The 25,076-nt window shown below is 45.5% G+C and overlaps 1 protein-coding gene across 2 annotated transcripts in view; it reads right to left on the bottom strand.

The window, feature by feature from the left end:
- Positions 1 to 25,076, bottom strand: part of DPP3 (dipeptidyl peptidase 3) — a 402,067-nt gene that overhangs the window by 159,477 nt on the left and 217,514 nt on the right. For both annotated transcript variants that reach the window (XM_069207968.1, XM_069207967.1), the window contains exons 8-9: positions 9,420 to 9,550; positions 7,434 to 7,492 (exon numbers count right to left, since the gene is read on the bottom strand). In XM_069207968.1, the coding sequence (XP_069064069.1) occupies positions 7,434 to 7,492; positions 9,420 to 9,550 (190 nt within the window). The remainder of the gene's footprint in view (positions 1 to 7,433; positions 7,493 to 9,419; positions 9,551 to 25,076) is intronic.

Raw genomic sequence — 25,076 nt, 5'->3', positions numbered from 1 at the left:
AGTGACAAGATCTAAGCCATTTCAGAAAAATAGCGGTAAGAACAAGAGGTAAATTAATAAAAAGGTATAAAAACTTTGGCAGAATAACCATCTTCGCAAATGCAATGAGCCCCGTCAGCAAGAGCGGCAGCGAACGCCACCAGTCTACCTTTTCTTCCGGCCACACAATGGCTTTACCATAATTAGCTGACCACAGCGTATCCACATCCCTGATTAGCCATACACCTAGATATTGCACTGGTCAGTCAGCTCAGCAAAGGGAATACCTAGAGGGTAACTGTAATGTGACCTCAGAGTGGCACCACCACCGATTTGGACCAGTTGACAGTGATCCCGGATACCTGACCAAAGCTCACTATCTCATCCAGTAAAACATCAAGATGTAGCTGCGGGTCGCGAACATAGGGGGAGACATCGTCCGCATACATGGAGACCAATATTGGGTGATGCCGAAATACCAAGCACCTATGATTATGATGCTGAAGCAAGCGAGCCGCAAGTGGCTCCATCGCAATGGCAAAAGATAGCGGAGAAAGCGGGCACCCCTGACGAGTACCTCTAGCAATCGGAATTATGTCTGAGATAACACCGTTGATCCTTAACTAGGCGGATGGCTGCGAGTACAACAGACAAATCAGCTGAATAAACCTAAAGCTCAACCCCAACCAAGCTAACAACGCAAACATATAGTGCCATGCCACTCGAAGGCCTTAGCGTCTAGAAACACGCCCACCACGCTGTCTTCAGGTCCAATCAAACTTGATATCGCAAAATAAGTTCAAAGGTTATATAGGGTAGAGCGGTCCAGCACAAAGCTCGATTGATCCTGCAACACCAAGAAAGGGAGCAAAGTCTGCAAACGAGCCACAATAAGGTTCGCCAGGATCTTATTATCAATATTGATCAATGAGAGAGGCCTTTAGGAATCACAGCAGCACAGATCTTTCCCGGGCTTCAAAACTGTCACAAGAAGAGCCATACGCAGCGAGGGCAGAAGGAGCCTAGTCTCTAGAGCTTCCGCATAAACCTCTAAGAGGTGAGCAGCTAATATATCAGCATATTCCTTATAGAAGACTGGCGTAAGACCATCGAGCCCCGGTGCCTTATTCCCGGGTAAGCTGCGTATTGCCTGGATAACATAGTCCACTGAGAAGGGAACATCTAAATACTGCCTATGTGCATTCTCAAGCCACAGAAGACTAATGTCCTCGAAATAGTCAGCGGCATCCTCCGGGTTCAACGCCGGGGGTTCAGCATATAGAGCTGAATAAAAGTCAGTGAGGATACGCTTGATCTCACCCGTGCCAGTGCAAAGAGTTCCAGACGCGCCATTCAGCTCCATAATATAATTACTTGCCCACGGTTTGCGGAGCATTGCGGCCAGAGTACGATCAGCTCTGTCACCCTCACCATATCGCCTCGCTGTAGCATTCTTCCCTAAGAAGCACACCTCACACAAGGCAGCCTCCTCAAACTGTTATCCTCCCCCTCAAGGCCGCCAAAAGGTCCTCCGACTAGTTCGCAGCCAAGCGTTTATCAAGATGAGCAATTTGGGCCTCCAAATCATCTTTAGCACACCATGCTGTTTAGAAAGACAAATCCTGCGGATCACCACTTTAAAGGCCTACCAGAAAGTGCCCGCGGAGGTCACCGACCCTTGATTCTCAGCAAAGTAATGAAGTATGGCGTCACAAACCTCATCCATGAATACCCGATCCCGGAGCGCGCCATGAGGGAGACGCCAAATAAAGGATCTGCGAGGCCCACCAGGAACAGCCAACTCCATCATGACCGGTGAATGATCTGACAAAGTGCGGGGCTTATGCTCAATGGACCTCATCCAGAGCTCAACATCCCTGGTGCTGAGCCATCTGTCTATGAGAGACCAGCTGCCATGTACATAATTGACGCAGGTGCCTTCTCTGTCCTTCTCATGTTTTTTCCTGCATAAATCCACCAATGTACCCTCCTTCATCACCCGTGTCAGAGCTCTGGCAGCCGCCACATGCTGAGGTTTAGCCCCACTCTCTTGCTCTAACTCCAAGTCCAGTACCACATTAGAGTCGCCCCCATAGCAAGGACCTATGGCCCAGCGAGTCGACTAGCTGCCCCACCTCCCCAAAGAATTCCAGGTCATCCGTATTTGGGCCACACAGGACTACCAACCTGAACAGCCTATCAAGCAGTGTACTATTCAGAATAACATAGCGGCCATTAGGGTCTACCAGTACCCTTTCAGTACGCCACAGAAGGCCTTTTTCTAATCAGAACTGCCACACCTCTCGCATAGAACGAATACACCGCAGCGTGCCATTCACCAATCCAGCCAGACTTCAACCGGTGACTAGTTGCCTCTACCAGGTGAGTCTCCTGCGGCGGACAGATGTCCACCGTGTGACGCTGCATGTAAGCAGAGACCAAACACATCTGGTGCCCGTCATTCAACCCGCGAACATTCCAAGTGAGACAACGCACAGGCGTCACGTTTTCTTGCGCCGCAACAACATCTTTTCCGAACATATATAATTCCATAGCATCACAGAAAAGGCTACTGTGGTTAGCAGGAAAAGGAATAAGAACAGAAGAGAAGAAACAGAGGGAGTAAACCAAGCATAAACCAATCCCACCCCCCACCCACGCTGACCCCCCAAACGGGTCAGAGCTGCAATCCCTCCCAACGCATTTCCCCCAACAAAACAGCAAACAGTGGAAATGGACGCACTTAATGGGGCATCAGCGAGGCCATCCGTAATACATCCCAAATGGGATGAAAGGGCAGGGGGACCAACAAATAAAGCAACATGCAGCAGGACATCCGCCCCAGCGGTAAACCATCAGTAAATGAACCAATCACACAGCCCCGGATTCGGCCACATGGGGCCCGGGTAGAACAAGAATAAATTTAGTCACTGTCACTCAACAAGCTGTCTTCACCCCCAGGGGCCCGAGGACTCCCCAACGGCGCCTTCCTTCTTAGGGATAGATTTCGCAAATTTTGCGGCCAGCTTTAGGTCAGTAAAGAAATGTAACTTGCCCCTATGTTGGACCCGCAGCTTAGCCGGGTAGATGAGGGAGTATTTTGCATTTTAGTCTGGCAAAGTGTACACTAAAATGGCAGAACTGCCCTGCGAGCCGCCTGTACTCCAGGAGTATAGTCAGGGAAAATGTTCAGTTCCACACCATTGTACATCATAGGCCTGCGTTCCCTGACCAGGCGAAGGACAGTGTCCCTGTCTCTGTAATTCAGCAATCACACAATAGTAGGACACGCGGGGGCCCTCTCCACCACCAGCATCCGAGAGAGCTCACCCGGGAACAGCGTAGAGAGCATGGTCTCGACATAGTCCTCCATGCGCCCCATGGCTGTCGACTCCAGAAGGCCCAAAATGCAAATGCTATTATGACGAGACTGGGCCTTAAGATCCTCGTCTTTATTGAGAATCACCTCCAGCACGTGCTCCATGCGCAGCAGCTGCTCTCCATCACCACGTCGACCATCTCGACTCCAGCTGTTCAAAACGTGAGTCATGACCGTCCACCCGTTCCTTTAAGTGCTCTGTCAAATGATCAAGTTTAGCGTCAATAACGGCCAGGCTGTGCTTAAGGTCCAGAAACATAGCCTTCACGGAGGATGCAGAGGTCTCCCCCTCAGGCATCGCGTTGTCCATCAGCCAGCGAGCTGAGCCGACCTTCTTTTTCCCACTCTCAAATGAGAGCTTAGCCTGTTTTTGTTCAGCCTTCCCCATCTTACCCTCAACCAATCAAACAGGCAACCAACGGGACACCACCACACCTCACGGGTATCCAACCATCCAGCAAAGGGCCACCAGAGAACAGAGGTCACAGGTAGGAGACTCCTCCCGCAGGCCACACCACCTCTGAACAAGGGAGGGGGTAGGAGAGGGAGCAGCGAGCCCCGAAACCAGGCCAGCAGCAGGCATCGTCCAGAAGCCAGCTCAGTCCCACCTCAAGCGGGAGCACTCCTTAGGAGCGCAGGGCCCACGGCCCGCACAGCGCCACCGCCGGCCCCACAAGGCAGCAGCGATGAGGTCCTCGGGGTGCTGCAAACGTATCAGCCAGAGGGGGGGGCACATAAAAAGACAAGCACCTCCCTGTATGTCCCACAGGAGGCCCCCCGTGGGAGGGTGTCAGCGGGCACCTCCAAGCACCTACACGCTGAAGACAAAATTTAAGGAGGCCCGACCCACCCGCCGATCGGGCCGAGCAGGGGCAGCAGTGTGGCACCTGTCTAGAAGACCAGGGGGCCGCTGCAAGTCCCAGGCCCCTCTCACACCAGCACAAGTCTGCGGGCCAAACCACCCGCCGTGAGGCCCCGCTGGTGGCCAACAACAAAGCACTGGCCGCTGGGGCTCACAAAAACGTCCCCCCGCCCCAGCACCCCGAACACAGGGGCTGGGGCAATGGCGCAAGGGAGAGCCGCCCCCTGCGGCTCCAACTGCGGTGGCTCCTGACCAGAGAGCTGGCCGGGAGCAGCAGAGGCCTGTGCGCCCCACGCACGCTAACTAAGCCTCAGCACAAGGCCGACGGCAGGCGTGCACCCCCAGCGTTCGTCCAGGAAGCAACACCGAGCCGCAGCCTCCCCGAGTCCCCCAACGCTGTCCCAGGCAGTATGGGAAGGGTGGGCCTACAAGGTGAAATACTGCGTTCTTGGTCCCCCGCCGGCAGAGGCTCACGGTGTGGCAGCCAACTTGCGGAATGGCCAAGCCACGCCCAGGAATGCTATATATATATATATATATATATATATATATATATATATATATATATATATATATATTTATTGGATCTGCACAAAACTTACCATGCCAACCCCAAAAAAGGAAGAACTTTTAAAAAAAAAACATTTTGTGTAAATTTGTTGAATGGACCAAGGTTACTACCTAGAACAAAAAATCCATTTTCAGTGGAAACTCTGAAATAACCATACCCACAGAGGCTCCATCACCGCTTGTGTAATATAAATAAATACCTATAAAAAGGATTGAGCTGGGGGACCAACTCCTTGAATAAGAAAAGCTTAACCATACACACACAAAATTCACTAAAAAGACAAGGCTTACCGGGACGGAATGGTTAGGTTCACATTTGACACACACAAAACCATAGAAGTTTAGCAGTTATCTCAAATAACTATATGACGTGGCCTAAGATAACTATACCTCAGCCCCCTTCCTTTTCATATTGCACGGCCACACTCTGGGGGATGGGGTTATCAGGGCCAATCACCCCTGCAATTAATCGGCTGGGCCCCAGGTTTGTCGATCTCTGGGGCTGAAACTGGCCTGAGGAGGGAGGTCCATGTGCACTCCCATCCCTCCATACTAATGATAAATCCACCCCGGGAGCAAATAAAAAAAATAAGGGCGGACGAGTTATAGTTTCTTCAGATAATTATAACTATAAGTATTACTGAAACTGCTGATTTTTATGGTTTTGTGTGGCCAAAATGTAACCTAATAATAAGGTCCCTGTAACCTTGGTTTTTTTTCAGTGAAGTTCTATGCAATTTTTTAATGTACAGGAATATATAAGTACCGTACGTTAATACAATCACCGCTGCACACAGCCTTGGGCAGTGTAAGGCGGGGATTGGCCACCAGGCCCCTGCATGAAGCCAAACCCACGCTGAGCAAATTCCTTTGGCTAGGATGTGTGCAAGGGTGAGTTTTTTTTCCCATTGGGTTTCAGGTCTGCAGATCCATCACAGATTTACACTGGGGGTCGCGCTGTGAAAAGCAGAGGATTCACGGATCGAAGAAAAAAAAAAATCACCCATGAGGGGTCCCTCAGAGATCACCTCAATGTGTCCTATGGGATGCCCTATCCCGACCCCTTATGTTTATTTTTATTTCTGTTGTTTCCCCGGCGGCCCAGCCAAGAAACAAAATGGCAGCTGCAACCTTCCTTTGAGGTTGCGGCCAGCCGATGAGCATTTTGCTTTTCACCCAGATTTACTGGTGCCCACTGATCCAAAGTCCCTAGATATCTATATTTTTTTCCTTAAATAACTCCAAACCTACTGAACAGATTTACACCAAATTACAAAAAGGGTTCTTTCTAGACCAGGACCTAGCTTTCAGCCAAATCTGGGGTGCTTCAGTCAACGGTTCGGGAGTTAACCATGTCTAAAATTGCAAAATCGCCACAGAAACTGCATGGGGAAAAAGGTTTTTGGTACCCCACTTGTTCTCAGCCGCCACTTGACGAATCATCCCAAACCTTTCTAGACAGCAACTGAACTAACGTTCGAACCAGTTTTGAAAATTTCGTGAAGATTTGTCAAACGACCCCAAGGTTAAGAGGCTTTGTCTATGGTAAAATATGGTCCTAACTAGATCTACCTACTGGCTATCACCACTAGGAAATACACACTGCACACAAAAAAAAAAAAAAGTTTATGTGGAGTTACGGGGGTCTTGGTTATAGCACATTGGATTAAAAAAATAAAACTCAGAAATTCAACTGAAATACTACAGTTAAGGATACAAATTGATGAGATTACATATCACATTACACTTTCTAATTTGACAAAGACAAATATAAATGCTTTTTTGATTTTTATTGGTATAAATATTTTGAGATCATAAGCATGAGCCAAATTTGGTGTGCCATAGACCAATATCAATTCACACTGGAAGTTGCCCGTCGGTCCTGGTCTATGGCCAGGCCCTGCTTCGTTTCTTTCTTTTAAAACTGTCAGCAATGTGCTGTGAAGCTTGCCTTGGTAAACTGTACCAGGCTGTGAAGCTTGCCTAAGATCTTTTTTTCCCCAGCTAGGAGTTGCAGCATTCTATACAGAGTACAGGGGCGCACCAGCTGACTGTTCCTCAGGCAAGAGACACTGCTACATGAGCAGTAGGAAACAGAAACCATTGCTAAAAATAGAAAAAATAAGATTAAAAAGAAATCCAATAAGAAAAATGGCCAGGACTTAGTATAGGAATTTGTTGTTCATCCTCGCATGGGTGTACTGTACTTTACACCAAAGCATTTCAAAAGTGCATTGTCCTAAACGCAAAGCTTTAAATGCAGTTTTCAGTCTATTAGAACAGAGGGCACCTTGCGACTGAGACTAGGCAATAACAGCCATAGGAGTTACAAGAAGGCACCCGGTAATCATCAAAAAGGTGACTGTGAAGACGTGGTGCTGAAACCCATGTAACTCACGGATACAACGAAGACGAAATTTACAGCTTTTCAACCAAGGAAGAGATAAGGTAAGGTTCTGTCTTACCATCATGCATACAGAGCACAGTTTAGGCTGTGGTAATGAGGTGCCCCCAAATTTATATTTTATATACACACTGCATACCAATGCCCTTGTTATTTAAACAGTACATCAAATGCACACACCCGAAGCAAAGTTCAAGAAAAGATCAAAAACTAGAAACTGATCTGCCTATCACACCTACCTTCAAACTCCCCTCTAGATCCAAAGGGATCCCGATAGCTCTCTATGAAACCAATATAGCTGGAAAGTGGAGAGAGAAATAGTTAAAAGTCATACGATATGCAGAACAGAGAAATGTGTAGGTATTACAAGACAACTGTTTGACACCAATTGTGATACAGTGACACAACATCAATCAACAAGTCACGGTTTCCTTCTCTGAACGATCCAGTCAAAATTAACATGCATTACACTCCCATAAGATCAAGTCACATGAGAAGAAAGGTTTACCGTGCAATCACCCCTGATTTTTGGATTTGCTACATACCTGTCACATCTGTGAAAAGGGTGAAGGAACAAGTTATTAACATTGTGCTTCAAAGGAAATGCCAAGAAAAATGGTACGTTAAACAAGTTCCAACTTATTAGTGAACTTGCTCATCTACCTGCCCCTGATGGCAAAGGTAATTCAGAAATAAGGACATTACTGAGTAGTTGTCTAGGGTGGCATAAGATGTCAGTTACACCAGTGGTTTTGTCCTTTAATAAGATTTCCAATACCAAAATACTAACAAACTTTTGTTCAAATTAGGACAACCAGTACTTGTAAATTAGGAAGACAAGCATTGCTATAAAAGTTGCCGATTAGTTAACTGGAGAAAAGTAACTTCAACAGACACAAGGTGACAAGACTGTAAATAAAGCAAGAGGAAAATGAACAGACCATGACTTTCGTTTCATTTCTAGGTTTTATCTTAGATTGTTTTTAGCTATATGTTTATGTATTTTGCAAATGTTTGCAAAGCCAGGCCTATTTATACCCTATGTAAAGATACCATCCCTTATCCCCAGGCTGTTTGACCAATTGTGCTTAAGCAGATAAATGCTCAGAGAACTGGCAAGAGACCTGATATGGGCTTCAGCTGTGTAGAGGCATGGCAGCAAATGAACCAATCGTAGAAAAACTGCTCACAATGTATCTGTTTAGATGTTTTCAAAACGCAGCAAAAACAACATTAAAAATAACATCCACAAGATGACAGACAATTGTTGGACCATCACTAAAGGACAAATATTTTTTTCTTACAACTTCTAGAAATCTAGAAATATCAAGACTTACAAATACTATGAACTGTTGGTATATTGGTGATTAGGGTAAGCAGACATTAAAAAAAGAGGAGCACACAAGTAGAACGAGGAGGCAAGATCATAACTGCTCATGAGAAAAGTGCAGGATGATATGGAGGTTCACTGGGTCTTCATAGTGTATGTGGGAATGCAGAAGATACAAGAAGAAATTGGGCAAGTGCCTATAACTGTCTTTCCGATCATTAAATAAAAACTAAATAGCTAGGCCAGTGTGGTGCTGCTAAATCTGGTGAATAATAAGGAACGTAAACTCTTAAAAGGAAGCAGTAATCTTCCTTCTTGGACACTGTCAGTTGTAATCTCAGTAAACAGTTTGCTGCTGTCAGAACTGACCCAGTGACTGACAACAAATCTAATGCACCATCATTTTCCAATCAGAGTTACTTTGGAAAAGTCTGAAGTGGAATTATTCAATTAATTTCATAAAAGCCTGTCCTACACTAGGAATCTTAAACTTCTCTAGAGCTGTATAAGAAGGAAGTGATTAAGAATATAATCTGAAGCTATTCTGTAGGTGCTTGTGTTGGGTGTTAGAGCCAAAGAAAATTCCAGAAAAACAGACGTGGTGTTTCTGTCTCACTGACAATTACATCTCTGAAAAGGTATCCTGAAATTCAGCAACTATTAAAAGGATGCAAAGCTCAGAAAGACACATGTCTTAATTTGGAGATAGGTGTGGATTTAAAGTAACCACAGTTAACCTGGCATGCCCTCAATAAAAATAAATTTAAAAAAACGCTTAAAAAAAGGTTTTACCCATGCTGTTCAGTGCTTATGGAAAAAGAAGTGTGGTTCAAAAGGAAATATGTGAGCTCCTAATTCATCACTTGTGCATTGGCCTCTTAATATGGTAGCCAACCTTTCAACGATGGGACCTTTGTCCTTAACCCAGAAGCGTGAACCTTGCTTGTGTTCATCGATGGACCCTATGGTGAAGCTGCGGATATAATGTTCCAGCATCTTTTCTTCATTGAGGTTGGCTGCAAAGGCCTGTAAGAGAGGGAGGAAACCCCATGATGAATAAACACAGAGGGAAGATACATAAGAAAGAAGAAAATTAATGTATGGAACAGAGAAAAAAATCACAAGGAGAAGAGAAATGTCCGCTATGAAAAGAGGAGAAATAGAGGTGGGGAGAGAGAGAGAATAACGTTTTTCATACGAAGCAACAGCACACAAGGATCTTTACTATGTGGGTTCAGCAGTGATCATCCGACAAAACCATTAATAAAAAGTAATGTGGCATTATGTTATCTAGTTTCTTGTTCCCCATAGAGTATGCGTCATTGCGTATGCATCAAAGTGGCTATATCACAGAGGGAGTTATAGACAAAGAGGACCACTGAACAGAGGCTCCTCCATAGAGAGGACACGCTGGAAGAGATGTGTTTCGAATTTCAAGGAAACTGAAGTCACATACATGTATTAGGGCAATGAGGCAGATAGTGGACATAATTCACTATTCATACAATTTTTACTTTAGTAAAATAAATCCTTGTACACCCTTGAGTGTTCAAACGTGCAATGTGAGCTCCATAGACTATGTTGTCCTAATAACTACTCAATGACAGTATACCACTCCAGTATTTTTCTAGGCTATAGAATCTAGCAGAATGAAAGTTTTTTCTTCAAATAAATATCATAGGGGGTGGGGGGGGATAAAGCGTTAATATTAGCTCCTCCCACAGACATTTTTTCAACAGCTATGGCCTAGTAAATATTTTCATTAAATTGGGTGTTGATATAGTGTGCACTCATATTTACTATAAAACTGCATTTAAAGGCCAGGCTTATATCGTGAGTCATGGGAAAAGATTTCATCATTTACACTCTCATTAGACACCACAGGCATTCATACATTTTTCTATGCAAACAATGTCTCTAACTAAAGTGGGCCTCCAAGAAATCACTGAATGCCTTAGCAAATTTGGCAGTATCAAACGGTGCATATCACCTCAAAACACCTCTTATGGAGGATTATTTTTCTAGTAATTTACTTTGGAGGAAGGAATCCATCTCTGAGACAACATAGAATGAGTTTCGTCAAAGACAGCATAACAAAATAATAATAACTGGTCTTGTATATGGCAGGATCCTTGCTTACAAGCAAAGGTTATTTTCACACTACATTGTGGGACTGATTGGAAGTTATCAGTTTTGAAAGATATAGAGCCAACACTAAAGTGCAAAACAATTTCTGGTGGTAATCTAATATATAATCCTACAAGTATTCCACTTTAGACTTAGGCAATGAGTTTGGGATAATAAGTCCTTTGCTTTCATAGCGTTAAGCATTTACTGGATGAGATAGTAACTTGACTGGTGATGAATAAATGTATAATAAACACAAACTTAAGTAAATATCTTCCTAATTAACAGAGATAGGTAACAAACACTGGTAATTGCATCATATGTTGGTCTATAGTTTCTGTCTGGATATTTTCTAATATTGCAGTATACCCATTTACTGTACATTGTTTATTTTTTGGGGCTAAGACTGGGCTAGGTGGGGTCTGGCCTGAGCCACAGGGAAGATGGCCACGGGCCACAGAGAGGGCCAGGATGTGGGTAAGGGGGCCAGTTGTCCAATTTTTGCCAGTAGGGCAGTGTTTGGAGCAAGATGACGGCCATGGCTCCAGAGTAGGGTGGCGACATGGGCAGCCTCAATCCAGACCGAGTTGGGCCTGAGAGGAATGTGGGGAGAGTCGTTGGACCCCTGAGGGGGAAACAGTCCCTTCCAGTGGAGGGGAGAAGCAGCAGTGGTGGCCGTCGAGATAAGCCGCAGAACACTTGAGGACCTGGATCTGGACCATGGGTGGGTCCACGAGGAGCATCAGTGAATTCTCAAAGGGGGTCGGGGGCTTCTTTAATATGGGGGAGTATGCGGCAGGAACCACAGTGACTGGCTGTGGCAGGCCTGGCAATTCACACTCAGACCTGGGCGTGGTCTGTAGGGAGTGTTGGTGGACTCCCCGAATGGAGGGAGACCCCTACCTGGAAACTGTGGAGACAGCGGTGAGTCGCTTGCTGCGGCGACCTGGACCCATGCGGGGCCTGAAGTTGTGCTGGTGGCCCCGAAGGGGAGCTGCCCGTTCCTGGAAAGTAAGAGTGCAGTGGCAGACAAGCCATGGAGCCTGACCCCTAGGTGGTGGTAGATAAGGTCCCTATAGACCCAGCGCACAGGAGGCCAAGAAGTTGACGTGGTGAAGTGTGGATCAACCCCCAATGGCCCTGGAGGTAAGGTGGATGGCCGGATCCCGAAGGTGTCAGTGTGACATCTGACACAGTGGGTCGAGTGGGTGACCAGCATGGCGACTCGCAGGGGTGTCCCAACATCATAGAAGAAGGTTGGGCCCAGGGGGCCCAGACTTAGGCAAATTGTGCTCGTGTCTGCAGGGAGGTTTGGGTAGCTGTCTGGAGGAGGATCATCTCGTGGCCGGAGTTGGCTGACGTTGGTGGGAAAACCTGTGTGCCCCTTGTGTATGGCAGCCCTGCCGTAACAGCTCCAGGATATTGGCTGCAGTATTGCTACTTCTGTGGGACACTGGAGGACCTGATGTGGTGCTGTGGCTGCTTGGGACTGGTTGGAATCGAAGGGATATCCTCTCCTGGACCCAGGCAAGCAGCCTCATGAGAGAGAATGGCAGCAACAGAAATCGTAAAGAAAAAGGCGAGGAGGCCCGGTGGCGGATCCGATGAGGTCTCAAGCAGAAAACCGATAGCCAAAGTGATGGCAGACATTTAACAGCCCCCTTCTGGGGGGCAGGTGAGATGTGGAAGCCTCTGGAAAAAGAATCAGACAAGAATTCCAGTGACTCAGGGGTTTCGGAAATAGGCTCAGAAGAAAGCAGCAGGCTTATGGGACACCCCAGTGACTGCTGACATATTATGTGGTCCAATGCTGACTGTGCGGGCCAGGAGGGGTACTCTGAGCTGCCAATATGGGAACAGTTGATGGCTCGCCACTACGAGATGCCCCAGGCTGGGCAGTACCCCTTTTGCATCATCAGAAGAGACTTGCAAATTAGAGTGTAATGTTGTTGCTGTTTGTGGGGTGGCTAAAGACATCTCGGACATTGGGGGTGGGGGAGTTTTAAATCCGCAGTGTGAGGAGGTAAGGTGGGGGAAGGGGAGGGATCAGGGGACTGACTGTTAGAGGCACACAACAGTACCATGGAGATAGATGTCTCAGAACAGACAATGGCCACACACCATCTGACAACCCCAGGCCTCACCCCTTAAGATTTTGTCCTGGTACATCAATGGCCATGGTAGTAAGATGAGGGGGGGGGGGGTATGTGGAAATATCTAGCGAGACAGAATCCAGATATCATTCTTCTTCAGGGGACGCATCTTGCATTGAATATCTGTAGAGTACTGAACCATGGCAAATATTGCCTGTGAGTACATACAAGCTTTTCGCCCAGCTGCAGAGGGGTGGGCATACTGATTTGCTAGTCGATCCCCTTGCAGGTGATCCATACACTGGTGGATAGCATGCGCTGCCAGGCTGCAGTAAGTGGTCAGGAGAATGGGACGAACCTGACAATCGCCACCTGTTACTTCCCTCCTGATTTGCAGGCGAGTGAACTGGACAGTCTGGGAGTGTGGCTATGACAGTGCCAGAGTCTATAATGTTGATAGTGGGTGACTTCAACCTAACCCACAAGGGTGACCTAGATAGAATGACGCAGTCTTGCCAACAACCAAGGCCGGATGAGCGTTTGGTGTTCTTCCTGAACACCATGGGTTTGGTGGATCTGTGGCGAGAGCAACACCCAGGGATCCAACAATACACATAGAGCTCTAACAAGTCCATGCCCAGGCTGGACTACTTCCTGACGCTATGACACTAGTTGGGTTGTTTCGGCCACACAGCTATCCTAGCTAGAAGCATATCTGACCATTCATCATTAACAACACTACAACAAACATATATTCGGGGAATCAACAGGGAAGTGGAAGTTGGATCCCTGGGACCTGACCGCTTGGGATACTAGGAAGCTGACCAGGACTCAGTACTTTAAGAAAAAGGGAGGGACTGTGGACTCGGAGGTCACTGTATGGGAGGCATACAAAATGATTCTACAGAGCCACCTCATAGCCCATATCTCCGGCAAATTTAAGGAAAGAGCCAAAGAGATTGCTGATCTAGAAAGGCAGCTGGCTTAGTGAGAGGCCTATTATGTGTCTAATCCCCACTCCAGGCCTTGCAGGCAGGACTGAAGGAGGGGGGTGTTTAGGAGCTGTGCTACCTGCTGCACTAAGAGGCGAGGGCTATTGATGTATACGGCAAAACAAGGCAGACAGTATGACGGTGGTGATAAATCATGCAAGCTACTAGCATGGCTGTCAAAAAAGGAAGCAGACCAAAGATGTTTGGCAGTAGTCAAGGGCGAAAGATGCGCAAGGGCGATGGCCCAGAGGGCCACAGCACAGGCCTATGCTGCCAATCTGGAGGCAATTGACCAGGCTAGGGAGGGGGATGAGGGGACACAGCCAAGTGATCTTAAGAAGTTTATAAGCAAATAATGGTGACCAGCTTGCTGGGGGACTTGAGTGACTCCCTTGATATGGATTTGCTGAGCGGATTAAATGGCAATTTGCGACTGACTTGCTGAGTCAGTGCTCCACTTTCTATGGATGCCGAAAAGGCGCTTGACTCCCTTGAGTGGTCCTATATCATGACTATACTGCGGAGAATGGGGATTGGTGGAATGTTTCGTCCTGGGTGGGCTTACTGTAGAAAGACCCAGTAGCTTGGGTTAAAGTGAATGGGGCTTCTCTGGGGAGTTTCTCCTGGATGGGGGCACTGGACAGGGATACCTGCTCTCCCCTCTGCGGTTTGCTCTGGTTATAGTACTTTGGCATGCTGGTTGTGTAGCCCGGGATGGGATTCAGGTTGGGAAGATGTCATATACCTTTATGTGGATGACACCCTGCTGTACTTGCCAGAGCCAGACAACTTGGTACCCAGAGTGCTGGAGATTCTAGAGGTGTTTGGCTCCATCTCAGGGCTGAGGATGAAATGGCACAAGTCTGTTGGGTTTCCACTCTCCAAGGGGATGAGAGACAAAACCTGGCAGCAACCTATGCAAAGGCAAACCAGGGCGTTGAAGTATTTGAGAATATTTGCTATGAGAGATTGGGACTTGTTCCTGGTAGTAACCTGGGAAAATTCTTGGAAAGTGTGTTAAATGGAGGTGGAATAAAGCTGCTCGACTCCTTGACGGACAGAGGGGCCGTTTATAAAATGATGTATCTCCCCAAATATCTTTCCGTTCTGCAAAATACTATGTGTAAGGTCCCTGAGGAATTCTTTCTGGAGGTGGCAAACGTTACATAATGCGTAAATGTGGGATGGTGCAACACCAAGATAGCATGGACGTCCCTCACTAGGAAACCGGTGGACGGTGGCATAGCCCTCCTCTACCTCCATTTGTATTAATGGGCTGCCCAACTGCACATAGTCAATGACTGGGCCACCACCTTGCAGCAGGAAACCTCAGTAATGGGCGACAGGTGTGCCATGGATCTGGAGGGCTATGCTTGATGGTTGCATGATGGAAAGAGGGTGTCTCGGCTGACAACACCCAGGGTGGTGGTGGTCAGGATCTGGCTCAAGGCAACCAGAGCCCTAGGATGGAGAAGTAGGATAATGTTCAAAACCCCACTATGGGCCTCCGACCTGCTGAAGTGATTGCGGGCTGATGAGGGCCATGTTTGGAATATCCAAGGTGGCAGATGTATGGGGGTTCAGGAGATGGTGCAGTTCCTGGAGTTGCAGTACTAATATGAACTGTCCTGGGGCCAATATCTACGCTATCAACATCTACGTCATGTTCTTCAGGCACATTTCAGGGCTCCTATGGAGGCTCCGGAGGAATCACCCCTAGAATACAGAGTATTTTGGTTTACCTTACCAATCAGCAGTGTCCAAAGTTTATTCAACACAGCTAAACAATAGCCCCTTTTCCCCATACTGGATTGTCTCCAAAAACAATGGGAGGGAGACTTGGGTAGACTGGAGGTAGATGACTTGGGTTCGGGGTGGCAGGCAGGCAGGCAGACACACAGACACACACACACACACCCACCCACCCACCCATAGGGCCTACTTAACTAGAACTAGGTTGCAGCAAATGGGGATCGCTGACACAGATCTGTGTTTGAGGGTGTGCAGGCTGCAAGACCCACTGTTACATACCTTAAGGGGATGCTCCAAACTCAGAGGTACTGGCAGGGAGTCGGAAGGAGGATTTCCACAGTTCTGGGCTGCATACTGGAGGTGAACCCCCACCGCCAGATGACTGCCCTAGGGATATGGGGGGAGCAATCCCTAAACCGATATTCCCTGCTCTCCTGTAACACTGTATTATTGGTGGTGAAACAGAATATAGTTTGGCTGTGGAGGCACGAAGAGCTCCCAACTAGGAGGATCTGGGAATACAATGTAGATTGATGTGGGCTGCCCCAGGAAATATTATATAGTGTTTCGACCATGGCAGCATGCCAAGGAAGATATTATCTGAGGGAGGGTCTTGGGTGGGGGACCCATCTAGGTCCAAGAAAGGAGGACATTATGGAGTAACCCAGAATACCATGGTGGGGGCCTATATGGTGTCTGTTCATATATATAGTTTCTGTAGGGACTGAGCCAGTGCCTCAGTCAACAGATGTTTTTGTATTGTATGTATTATGTCTCAAGTTAATTGTTGTGGACTGGTGGCCGCTTCCACCTGGTTGTATGAAAATCAATGAAGAGATTTAGAAAAGAAAAAGACTGGGCTTGGTGAGATGCAGGCCCTCATCCAAGGTGGGTCACAAAATAAAATGTGCACACTGTGCGCCTACTAATTTTCCTTGGCACTGGATGTGCAAATTGATGAGTGCACAAACTGTGCCCTATTTCAAGTTTGACACCTTTGAATCAGCAATCCCATACCCCTATAGTGCAAATATAATTCTCCAATCTGTAGTGCACAATCAGGGTATGTATGCTATGTTTTTTTTTTTATATCCATACGGTAACCCCATTATACCCATACTGTAACACAGTGAAAGAAGAGTTTATGCTGCCAAAAACAAGATTATAGACTCCATTGTGACGGTGTTTAAATATCTACATGAGCCTGTTGGCACTCTGGAGCTGACTTTATCACCACAAACATCCTGAAAACTTTCTCAGCTTCACAACAGCCGTGAAGCAAAAACGGCCAGAAAAAAAAAATCTGCAAATATATGTATTGCACAACTCAAAAAATAAATCCACAAAAAAAAAAAAAAAAAAAAAAAAAACAGAGAACCAGGATGGTGGAATTTCCTAGTTAAAAGGTACTCACAAAAACTTCTCGAGCAAAATTTTAGAGAAGTTTTAAAAATGTACCAACCTTGGTGAAAATCTGAGGGAAGAATTTAAAATGTACTTATCCCTATAGCATATGCCTTAATCTACTTTAATGCTGTGGCTGGCATTTCTCGTCCAATCACGTGGAGGGGCAAAGAAAGGCACAAAAGGAAAGGAAAGGCCTTTCCTTTCCTTTGATGTCTCTCGAAGCATTTCTGCTGCCCAATCGCATAATGCTACTAGACACCAGGGAATTTTTATTTATTTATATATCAGAAACTGCTAGACAATATGGATAACTTTTTTTTTTATATATGTGAGGAGCGACCCCCTTAGGCAAGGGTTGTTCCCCTGGGGGGGGGGGGGGAAACTTATTTTAGGCCATTTCTGCTCCCCTTAGGGCAGATCGGCCTATTTCTATTAGGCCGATCTGCCCCCAGTGGGGGAGGGAGGCAGAAACCACTTAGGCACTAGAGATTTATGTGTTTGTTTTGTTTGGGGGGCAGCCCCTTGGGCAAGGGTCGCTCCTCATGGGGGCACACCATCCTATTTTTGGAAGGCCCTTCTGCCCCAAGGACGGTAGAAAGCCCACCAGAAATGATTATTTTTTTCAGGGTGGGTGCGTATGGCCATATAATTGGGGCCAAAGTTGTCCTGCCCACCAGTGGGCAGATGGGGCAATTACCCCCCATCCACACACTGGGTGGTGGTGGGGAAATCCTGTCATCCTGTCCTGTCATCGAAATGTTAGGAAAAAAGTGTTTGTTTGGCCACATTTTGAGGTTTGCAAAGGATTCTGGGTAACAGAACCTGGTGAGAGACCCACAAGTCACCCCATCTTGGATTCCCCTAGGTGTCTAGTTTTCAAAAATGTGCAGGTATGGTAGGTTTTCCTAGGTGTCGGCTGAGCTAAAGGCCAAATTCCACAGCTAGGCACTTTCCAAAAAACATCAGTTTCTGTGGGAAAATGTGATGTGTCCATGTTGCATTTCCTGTCGTGGGGATTAGGCCTACCCACACAAGTGAGGTACCATTTCTATCGGGAGACTTGGGGGAATACAGAAGAGCAGAACAAGTGTTATTGCCCCTTGTTTTTCTCTAAACTTTTTCCTTCCAAATCTAAGTCAGTGTGTTAAAAAGATGTCTATTTGAGAAATGTCCTGTAATTCACATGCTAGTATGGGAACCCCAGAATTCAGAGATGTGCAAATAACCACTGCTTCTCAACACCTTATCTTGTGCTGATTTTGGAAATACAAAGATTTTCTTGAGACCTATTTTTCACTCTTTATATGAATTGCTGTATACCCGGGATAGATGAAAACCCATTGCAAGGTGCTGCTCATTTATTGGCTCTGGCTACCTAGGGTTCTTGATGAACCTAAAAGCCCTATATATCCCCAAAGCCAGAAGAGTCCAGCAGACTAATGGTATATTGCTTTCAAAATCTGACATCGCAGCAAAAAGTTACAGAGTAAAACGTGAAGAAAAATGGCTGTATTTTTCACCTCAATTTTAAAATTGTTTTATTTCAGCTGTTATTTTCTGTAGAAAAACCTTGTAGGATCTACACAAATGAACCCTTGCTGAATTCAGAATTTTGTCTACTTTTCAGAAATGTTTAGCTGTCCGGGATTCAGCACTGATTTTACACCTATTTCTGTCACTAACTGGAAGGAGGCTAAAAGCACAAAAAAGTAGTAAAAATGGGGTATGTCCCAGTAAAATGCCCAAACTGTGTCGAAAAAATTGGTTTTCTGATTCAAGTCTGCCTGATCCTGAAAGCTGGCGATTTTAGCACTGCAAACCCTTTGTTGATGCCATTTTCAGGGGAAAAAAAAAACACAAATCATCTTCTGCAGCCCTTTTTCCCATTTGTTTATAAAAAAAAAGAAATTTTGGCTGTAGTTTGGCAAATTTTGTGGTCTCCTTCAGGGGAACCCACAAACTCTGGGTACCTCTAGAATCCCTAGGATGTTGGAAAAAAAGGACGCAAATTTGGCGTGGGTAGCTTATGCGGACAAAACGTTATGAGGGCCTAAGCGTGAACTGCCCCAAATAGCCAAAAAAAGGCCTGCACCTGAGGGGGGAAAGGCCTGGCAGTGAACCGCCTATAGAGTAATATGAAACTCAAACACTCTTTTCCTTAACTATTGCTTCCGCTTTCATTGTAATGTATAGCAAAATCGCCTTACTACCTTCTCTGTGTAAAGCAGGTATTTTAATATTGCGACTTTCATTTATTCGTAAGGTATTTATGCATTGATTTGCTTTTTTTATGCAAGTGTCAAAAAAGTAAATAAGAACTTAGAAGATGTTCATTGCTGATAACTTCATAAAAACCGACAAGTACGAATAACTCAAAACACCACTGTAATTGCGAAGAAAAAAAGCCAAACTCTGAAACTAAATCATCTGGAACTCTCTCATAAAAAAAAAAAAGGAAAGCATCACTGGGTATCCTGTCAGGTCTTGCAAGGCTCCATTTTCCTCACAGGGCTACACAGCACCTACTTTGAGAAAATCGAAGTGAGTAAAACACATTCCACAGCTAATTTAAGGTTGTCCTATTTGGTTTAAGGCTATCAATTTTCCAACTGAGGGTTCAATTTAGCATAAAGTCTAAGGACTTAGGAACTCAACATCCCAGCACAGATCAGGTTGGAAGTTGGTCTAACATGCTTATGGGTTGTGAATTGTTTTTATTTGATTGTCTTCACATCACTTGGCACTTTTTAGGGTCAGGCCTCAGTGAGCATCTAGCAGAACTAAGTGATTTATGGTCTACAATTTTGTTTTGGTACTTTGTAATTAAATGAATTGGTGCTCCTTTCTTATTTTTTAACATTTGCAATTTTCTAAATGTTGCACTTTCTTATAACCTCAGTCACAATTAACTTCTAATAATTATGAATTATAGCACTTTCATTTTTTCTGTTCCATTTAGTGCTTTTTACGTTCTCTCTGATCTTATAGTTTAGAAATTATTTTTTGTAGTATTTTTTTTATTTTTTTTATTGTGTACAAGAAGGGGCTTGCTGCCAAGTCATAGGTTACCGTTCGTTGGATTGTCACCCTTCTTTGCTGCCTCCTAATTGGCCATGTGCCTTATCGTAACTTTCTGTTCTTCAGTGGAGAATGGACCAGGCACAGATTTATTCACCTTAATTAGTATCCCTCACCTGATTATGCTGTGTTTCAGGTACTGTTACGGTTTTCCATGTTTCTGTATCTCCCTCCCCACTTGAGTGTTTGCATTTTTTTATGCTGTGCCTATATATGGAAAATGTCACTTACCCAGTGTACATCTGTTCGTGGCATGAGACGCTGCAGATTCACATGCTTTGCACATCCCGCCATCTAGTGTTGGGCTCGGAGTGTTACAAGTTGTTTTTCTTCAAAGAAGTCTTTTCGAGTCACAAGATCGAGGGACTCCTCCCCTTTCGGCTCTATTGCGCATGGGCGTCGACTCCATCTTAGATTGTTTTCCCCGCAGAGGGTGAGGTAGGAGTTGTGTATTATAGTAATAGTGCCCATGCAATGGAGTAAATATGTATGTACATAATATAGTTTAAGGTGATATATTTACAAATTTACAAATGTTCAAGATCAACTTCGAAACGGCTACAGGCTCCCGGGGAGGCGGGTGGGCGCATGTGAATCTGCAGCGTCTCATGCCACGAACAGATGTACACTGGGTAAGTGACATTTTCCGTTCGAAGGCATGTGTAGCTGCAGATACACATGCTTTGCATAGACTAGTAAGCAGTTATCTCCCCAAAAGCGGTGGTTCAGCCTGTAGGAGTTGAAGTTGTTTGAAACAAAGTTCGTAGTACTGCTTGACCTACTGTGGCTTGTTGTGCTGTTAACACATCCACGCAGTAGTGCTTGGTAAACGTATGAGGCTCCCTTACATATTTCAGCCATTGGAATGTTTCCTAGAAAGGCCATAGTAGCACCTTTCTTTCTAGTTGAGTGTGCCTTTGGTGTAATAGGCAGTTGTCTTTTTGCTTTGAGATAACAGGTTTGAATGCATTTAACTATCCATCTAGCAATGCCTTGTTTGGAAATTGGATTTCCTGCATGAGGTTTTTGGAAAGCAACAAATAATTGTTTTGTTTTCCGAATTTGTTTTGTTCTGTCAATGTAGTACATTAACGCTCTTTGGATGTCTAATGTATGTAGTGCTCTTTCAGCTACAGAATCTGGCTCTGGGAAGAACACTGGTAGTTCTACCGTTTGATTCAAGTGGAACGGTGATATGACTTTTGGTAAGAATTTGGGATTTGTTCGTAAAACTACTTTATGCTTGTGTATTTGAATAAATGGTTCTTGTATGGTAAATGCTTGTATCTCACTTACTCTTCTTAGAGATGTGATGGCAATTAGAAATGCAACTTTCCATGTTAAGTATTGCATTTCACATGAGTGCATGGGTTCAAAAGGTGGACCCATGAGTCGTGTTAAGACAATGTTGAGGTTCCACAAAGGAACTGGTGGTGTTCTTGGTGGTATAATTCTTTTTAAGCCTTCCATAAACGCTTTTATGACTGGTATCCTAAATAGTGAAGTTGAGTGCGTAATTTGCAGGTAAGCTGAAATAGCAGTAAGATGTATTTTAATGGATGAAAAAGCTAGCTTTGACTTTTGCAAATGTAGTAAGTAGCTTACGATGTCTTTGGCAGATGCATGTAAGGGTTGAATTTGATTAATATGGCAATAATAAACAAATCTTTTCCACTTATTTGCATAGCAATGTCTAGTGGTTGGTTTCCTAGCTTGTTTTATGACTTCCATACATTCCTGTGTAAGGTCTAAGTGTCCGAATTCTAAGACTTCAGGAGCCAAATTGCTAGATTCAGCGATGCTGGATTTGGGTGTCTGATCTGTTGTTTGTGTTACTACTACTGAGAGGTCTAGTAGTGTTGTGTACCAAGGTTGTCTTGCCCAAGTTGGTGCTATTAGTATGAGTTTGAGTTTGTTTTGACTCAATTTGTTTACCAGATATGGAAGGAGTGGGAGAGGGGGAAAAGCGTATGCAAATATCCCTGACCAACTCATCCATAACGCATTGCCCGGAGACTGATCTTGTGGGTACCTGGATGCGAAGTTTCGGCATTTTGCATTTTCTTTTGTTGCAGATAGGTCTATTTGTGGTGTTCCCCAACTTTGGAAGTAAGTGTTTAGTATTTGGGGGTGAATCTTACATTCGTGGATCTGTTGGTGATCCCGAGAGAGATTGTCTGCTAACTGGTTCTGAATTCCTGGAATGAACTACGCTATTAGGTGAATGTGGTTGTGAATCGCCCAATGCCATATTCTCTGTGCCAGGAGACACAACTGTGTTGAGTGTGTTCCTCCCTGTTTGTTTAGCTAATACATCATTGTCATGTTGTCTGTTTTGACAAGAATGTGTTTGTGGCTTATTATGGGTTGAAATGCCTTTAATGCTAGAAATACTGCCAGTAGTTCTAAGTGATTTATGTGAAACTGTCTTTGCTGAGTGTCCCATTGTCCCTGGATGCTGTGTTGATTGAGGTGTGCTCCCCACCATATCATGGAGGCATCTGTTATTACATATTGAGGCACTGGGTCTTGGAAAGGCCGCCCTTGGTTTAAATTTATATTGTTCCACCATTGAAGCGAGGTGCATCAGTGGTGGAGTGGCTACCAGTGATGTGTGCGTTGAGCGTGGTGGAGATGGTGGCGGTGTTATTTGTCTTGCCACCTTTGCCTGTGGCTGCTTGTCTTTTTCTTGAAAGGCAAGTATTCTTTTCATCCTAATTGGAGGAAGAGTACTTATCTTCCCTGTGTCCTTTTGGAAGTGGAGCCTTCTCTGAGTGTAGTCTGGCTCCATTGACTCTAGTTCTTGTCCGAGCCTATGTCCTTGCATTTGTGAGGACAGTCCCTGTTCCTCTGTGTAGGAACCTGCTTTCGGTTCCGAGGCAGGATGTTTCGGAATCTAAACTTTTTCGGCTGTCTTTTTCGGCTCCGACAACACTTTTTTATTTTCGGCGTCCCGGTCTCTCGGTGCCGACTCGTTTCGGTGCCGGCGTCTCGGTGCCGAACTTGCTCGGACCCGCTGTCTCGGGGTCGAGTTTGCTGTGTGCCGGTATCTCGACTGGAGTCGGATGTCTTCGACACATGCGTGCCCTTCTTCGGTGCCGATGATCGGTCACCTATTTTTCGGGTTAAACCATGGCCTGCTGGCGGTGGCGTCCACTGGGCTTTTGCGGTCTTCTCGTGAGTTTTGTGTGTCGACATCTTACTCACGGTTTTAGGCGTCTGTTCGGGATCGACCTCGTCCGAGTCCGACTCCTCGATGGAGAAGGTTTCTTCTTCCTCCTCCAAGTGTCTTTGTCCTGTCGGCGCCGACGCCATCTGCAGTCTTCTCGCTCTTCGGTCTCTTAATGTCTTCCTCGACCGAAACGCTCGACAAGCTTCACAAGTATCTTCTTTGTGTTCTGGAGACAAACACAAGTTACAGACCAGGTGCTGATCTGTATAAGGATACTTGTGACATTTGGGGCAGAAGCGGAATGGGGTCCGTTCCATTAGCCTTGAAGAGACACGTGTTTGGGCCGACCAGGCCCCGACGGGGGATCGAAAAACCCCAAAGGGCCACCGGAGCTCTTAAAAAATCGGTGTCGATCTTTTGTAACTAACCCGATACCGAACGCAAACAATACCGTCGAATTTTCAGAGATTCTAACTATCTTTCCGAACCGAAACGCGGAGCGAAAAGGAACACGTCCGAACCCGATGGCGGAAAGAAAACAATCTAAGATGGAGTCGACGGCCATGCGCAATGGAGCCGAAAGGGGAGGAGTCCCTCGATCTCGTGACTCGAAAAGACTTCTTTGAAGAAAAACAACTTGTAACACTCCGAGCCAACACTAGATGGCGGGATGTGCAAAGCATGTGTATCTGCAGCCACACATGCCATCGAACATATATATATATATATGCAGTTGTTGTCTCATAGCGAAAAAGTATTTAGAGTCTACAATATGTAGCTGGATTTTTTTCCACAGTGACACACACACATACTACAATCTTCATGCATTCTCTTTTCAAACACGAAAACTGTGGAATATTTTGACGGTAAAGATATATATTCTGACACCCGACATCACTTAATTGGCATGGCTGCATTAGCATGCATGCTTAGACCAGTGACATACCAGTGTGGCTGGAGCTAAAGGCACATGAAAAAGGGTGCACCCTCTCTATAAAGCACGCTGTGAATTAAAGTCCTGCAATTATGTTAGTTGTTCTAATTATTGCAAGTGAGAAAGAATATTGACCTCATTTATATCACTTGCCTTAAAGACGGTTGGCAGTTCCGCTCTTTTTTTCATATACTGCACGCTTTTCTTTGAAGCCGCACCGAAAACAACCCTATACTTTTGACACTGCATATCCAATCCACTTCACGACACTCCACTTCATACCACCAACTATAAACCCTGCTAAACAGAAGCCAAACTGGTGTACAACATGGCTAAAACACATTGCCAAGGCCAATAGCTCTTGCATATGCGAGAGCTATTAGCTTTGCCAATGCATGTTTATCGTGGACCTGTTGTGAGTTGAACAAATCTATTGTTGATAGTGTACTTATTCGTCTCTATTTTATTCAAGTTGTCTAGAGTACCTAGGCCTGAACAATGTTTTTTATAGACCCTTTGTTCAACAGAGTTGGGATTACCTACTGAACGCGCATTTAATAGTGCTCACATGCACATATGACTATTTAGGCAGCTGTCTCTGCCTTTCAAGTTATCTGTTTGTTTCTATCATGAAGTTATAAGCACGCAGAGACCCGAAAAATGGCATATAACATGTCTGAGCAAGCAAGGAAGCAGCAGGAAGTAAGCAGGCTGTAGCAAGTACGCGCAGAGCACCAGGAAACTCCTGGAAAACGGCGGAGGGCATTCCACGACCCCCGACCGCTAAAACCCCTGCATCATTGTCAGACAGCCCGGCGCCGCGGCACGCTGGGCTGGGGGGGGACAGGAAAGACCTGGACAGAGCTGAGCAGTGCAGGGGAAGCATGGAGGTACGGAAATCATAACGGTGAGGGCAACAGAGATATTAGAGACCCGTCCCGACGAGATGCAGTGAGTTTCTAGCATGTACATTTATTTCTGCTTATTCCAGCAAATT

This window comes from Pleurodeles waltl, chromosome 9, assembly GCF_031143425.1.
Source record: "Pleurodeles waltl isolate 20211129_DDA chromosome 9, aPleWal1.hap1.20221129, whole genome shotgun sequence".
NCBI lineage: Eukaryota > Metazoa > Chordata > Amphibia > Caudata > Salamandridae > Pleurodeles > Pleurodeles waltl.
This window is presented reverse-complemented; position numbering and strand designations above follow the sequence as displayed.